Genomic DNA, 3,943 nt, shown 5'->3' on the forward strand with positions numbered 1-3,943 from the left:
TTTTCCTGGGATGAGAAGATGCCTGTCGTGGGCACTTCCTGGCTCCTCTTAAGGGTCCCATCGCAGGGCTGGATGAGCTCAGAGTGGAGCTTGGTGATGAGGGCAGTGTGTCTAACGTTCCTACGCATCCTTCCTGCAGCCCCAGCGCTGGGGAGACGGAGGCCCCGAGGATGGAATCTGTGAGTGGAGCACATGGGTCAGTCTGTCCCTTCTGTAAGTCTGTCCTCAGATGATGATGGGGGTCTGTCCTTCAACCCGGAACCATAACGGTGGCCCCGCAGCCTGGACCCGACGGGCGTGGGCAGGTGAACGCCACCCGCAGCCCCTGTGCACTTGGGGTCACTCTTGCACTTGCTGGGTGGGACAGATGTGGTGGTGGGGGTGTCTGTGTGGCCCCTTCCTCCCTGCTGCCAACATGACGAAAGCAAAGGACTCCGTCCCGCCTGCTACTGAAGCCCTGTGGTCTTGTTCCAGACACCCTGGGGTCCAGTCTGCAGACCTGCACAACCCTTGTCCATCTGCCCCAGGCCCAAATTCTCAAGCGAAACCCATTCGTTTCTGGATCCTTCTGAGGTTCCTGGTTTGAGCCTAGTTTTGGAAGGTAGGGGCGGTTGTTGGGGGGTGGGTGGAGAGAGAGGCTTAGGCACTGCTTTCAAAGAATCCCTTGAAACCCTTGGCATCTGTGGCCAGCTCATCGTCCGTGTGTTCACGTGACCACAAGCACCATGGGGTAGGGTAACACTGACTGCTGCTTGGTCCGAGGACTCCTAGAAAGGGTGGGGTGTGAAAAGCGAGGAGGTGAGGGTTGCTTGGGAGGTGCATGCATGTCTTTCCAAAGCGGATGCTGCCGGGCCCGTGTATCCAGGGAGGAGCCGGTCAGAAGGGCGTCCAGTGTGAGGACCTAGGACCGACGCCCCCTGCCCCCAGCTGCCCCCTGGGTCTGTATTTCCTTGCGTCCCTTGTAAATTAGAGTTGAAAAGTTAATTTATAATACATGGTAGAACAGGGAAATAGCCAAAGAATATGAGCTTACCGGGATAAATACAGTGGAGGACTGTGTGATAAAGTAGGAATCCTGGGAGTCTAGAAATGGACAGGGACCATGTTGGCGGAAGATGGAGTGATGGAGCCTTGTGGCCACTGACCCTGGGGACTGAGGGCCTCAGGAGAGGCCCTGCCAACTCCTCACCTGTCAGTGGGACCCGCAGCCCCCTCCCCAGGGAAGGCTGTGTGGAGACCCCGCTGGGGGCGGTGGGGGAGCAGGAGTGGGGCGGGAAGCAGACAGACGGCAGATGCACAGGCAGACTCTCAGTGCCCCCAAGATCCTGCTGCAGGAACCCCGATACCACCTGCACCCCTCCGTTGTTCTCCCCGCTTCTTACCTTTTAACATGAAAAAATAAAAGTCACAATGAACAAAGCCCTTCCCGGATTCCTGCCCCCAGGCTGGGCCCTGCCTTCTCCGGATCCCTAATTCCCAGGGTCTGGCTGGTGGCTGTTTCCAGCTATTTTATTCCAGAAATGGTGTGAAACGGCTAATTCGTGTGTGTTGAATTGAAAACACTGAAGATTTTGAAAACAGAGCTATTTACTAAAAGCCATTTCAGTCAACAAACTCATATATTCATTATCTAGAAAAAAAACTATCAATATTTTCTAAGAGGTTTTTTCCATTGTGCTGTGAATAGGTTTGTCTTCTGCTTTTTCCGTTTAATGAATCTCTCCTTGTCATTAAAACATAGTTTTCAATGTTGCATCATAGGTATAAGCAAAACATCACCCAACTACTGATTATTGTTGAAGATTTAGACAATGGCAAATTTCATATGAAATAATACCGTAAAGGACATCTTTGTGCATGCTGCTGCTGCTGCTGCTAAGTCGCTTAGTGTCCGACTCTGTGCGACCCCATGGACGGCAGCCCACCAGGCTCCCCTGTCCCTGGGATTCTCCAGGCAAGAACACGGGAGTGGGTTGCCATTTCCTTCTCCAATGCATGAAAGTGAAGTTGCTCAGTCATGTCCGACTCCCAGCAACCCCATGGACTGCAGCCCACCAGGCTCCTCCCTCCATGGGATTTTCCAGGCAAGAGTACTGGAGTGGGGTGCCATTGCCTTCTCCGTCTTTGTGCATGAACCCTCTGTATTTTATATCACCTTCTGAGGCTATGCTTCCTAAAGTAAAATTATTGGGCCAAAGGGTATCAACATTTAAATATTTCTCTCCTCTTACTCTTTTTTCGTTGAGATTCTCTCATTCATAACAGCATGAAGGGCACATAAGAAGTGTCCTAAATACTGATACAGAATTAGAAAGTGGGAGTGTATGTCACTTAGTCATGTCCGACTCTTTGTGAACCCGTGGACCAAAGCCCGCCAGGCTCCTCTGTCCATGGGATTTCCCAGGCAAGAATACTGGAGTGGGTAGTCCTTCCCTTCTCCAGGGGATCTTCTCAACCCAGGGATTGAACCTGGGTCTCCCGCATTGCAGGCAGATTCTTTACCACTGAGCCACCAGGGATACAGAATTACTTGGGGTCACTACTTCATTCACAAGCATTTACTCCAAGTGTTTTCGGCACTGAGGTGCTAACACAACAAAGGATAGTAACTGGGTCCTGAGATGGTGAGTGGAGGGGTCTCGGGCTGGGAGTCAGGTGACCCCCCTCTGAGTCCTGAGCCCCTCATCTGTCTCCTGTGTGACCTGGGGGAAGTCGGTCAACTTCTTGAGACTCCATTTCCTTATCTGTAAAATGGGCTTATCAGGGACACTGCCTTGTAGGGTTGTGAGGGTTAAAATAAGGTGAAGAAATGAAAATGCCCAGCCCAGGGAGGTGGGCAGGGGTGCCCAGCAGTTTTAATTAAACAAGCGAGTTCACAGTTTGATGATGAGGATAGACAGGTAAACATCTCTTAATTCCGCAGGGAATGAATCCCAGGAGGGGATTAAGCAGCCTCGTGAAGGAGGTGACATCAGAGCCTCGCGTTGAGGAGGAGCGTCATCCCCAGGCAGAGAATCAGAGGTTGGGGGTGGTGACCCCGGGACCGGGGTGCTCAGGGGCTGACACGTAGTGGAGGGAGGGGTCTGCACGCCCTGTGCTACTCCTGGGCTTGTAACAAAGATCTTAGCTCCAGGGTCACGGAGGAGGAGTGTGGCCAGGCAAGAGGGAAGAGGCCAGCTGGGAGGCTGCTGCACTGTCTGGTGACGGGCCTGGGGGGTCCACATTCGGGCAGAGGCCACGTCGGGTACAGGGCTGCAGGACAGGAGGCGCTGAGGATAACTCGCTTTTCAGGTGTGGACAGCTTGTGTGGGGTGGTTCAACTGCTGAGCTAGGAGACTCCTAACTCAGGAGGAGGAAGTAAGCTTTTATTGGGGCAGCCCCTCTAGGTCTGGAGGGGCAGGGGAAGCCATGTGTCTGTCTGTAGTTGACTGGGAGTGCCTGTGGGACACCTGTGTTGGGGGGCGGGGCTGGAGGGGCAGGGGAAGCCATAAGTCTGTAGTTGACTGGGGGTGCCCGTGGGACACCCACATTTGAGCTGGAGCTCCTTCTGTGTGCCCGACACCACGTGGGCTCAGACAGCGCTCAGGAGGGCTTCACGGAGCCCAGCCTTCCCCAATGGGGCAGGAGAACCCGAGGCCCCCTCTGGAGGGGCTTCACAGTGACATAGATCTGGTGGTCATGGGCGTGCCCTGGAGGAGTCAGGGAAGAAGTCAAGGTCAGCCGTAAAGAGGCCACAGAGGGACCGGCAGGGGGACAAGCAGGGTGGATTCAGGGAGCCGCGCCCTGATCCCAGAGAGCACAGTCAGCTCCCAGGAGTGTGACTGGGCCGGGGAGCAGGGGGAACTGTGTCCCTGTGGGGTGTCAGGGAGCTGGGCATGCTCAGCCCGGTAGGGGGATGCTGGCAGGCCCCAGGCTGCACCCCAAGTCTCCCTAGAGCTCCCCA

The 3,943-nt window shown here is 54.7% G+C and overlaps 1 protein-coding gene across 1 annotated transcript in view; it reads left to right on the forward strand.

Annotated features, from left to right (window-relative positions):
- The first annotated feature begins 415 nt into the window (after positions 1-415).
- The window catches only part of TSHZ1 (teashirt zinc finger homeobox 1), an 11,840-nt gene continuing 8,312 nt past the window's right edge, over positions 416-3,943 (forward strand). Inside the window, exons 1-2 of the mRNA XM_010855094.1 lie at positions 416-580; positions 2,924-3,021. Of these exons, the coding sequence (XP_010853396.1) occupies positions 416-580; positions 2,924-3,021 (263 nt within the window). The remainder of the gene's footprint in view (positions 581-2,923; positions 3,022-3,943) is intronic.

This window comes from Bison bison, unplaced genomic scaffold, assembly GCF_000754665.1.
Source record: "Bison bison bison isolate TAMUID 2011002044 unplaced genomic scaffold, Bison_UMD1.0 scf7180017864353, whole genome shotgun sequence".
NCBI classification, from domain to species: Eukaryota; Metazoa; Chordata; class Mammalia; order Artiodactyla; family Bovidae; genus Bison; species Bison bison.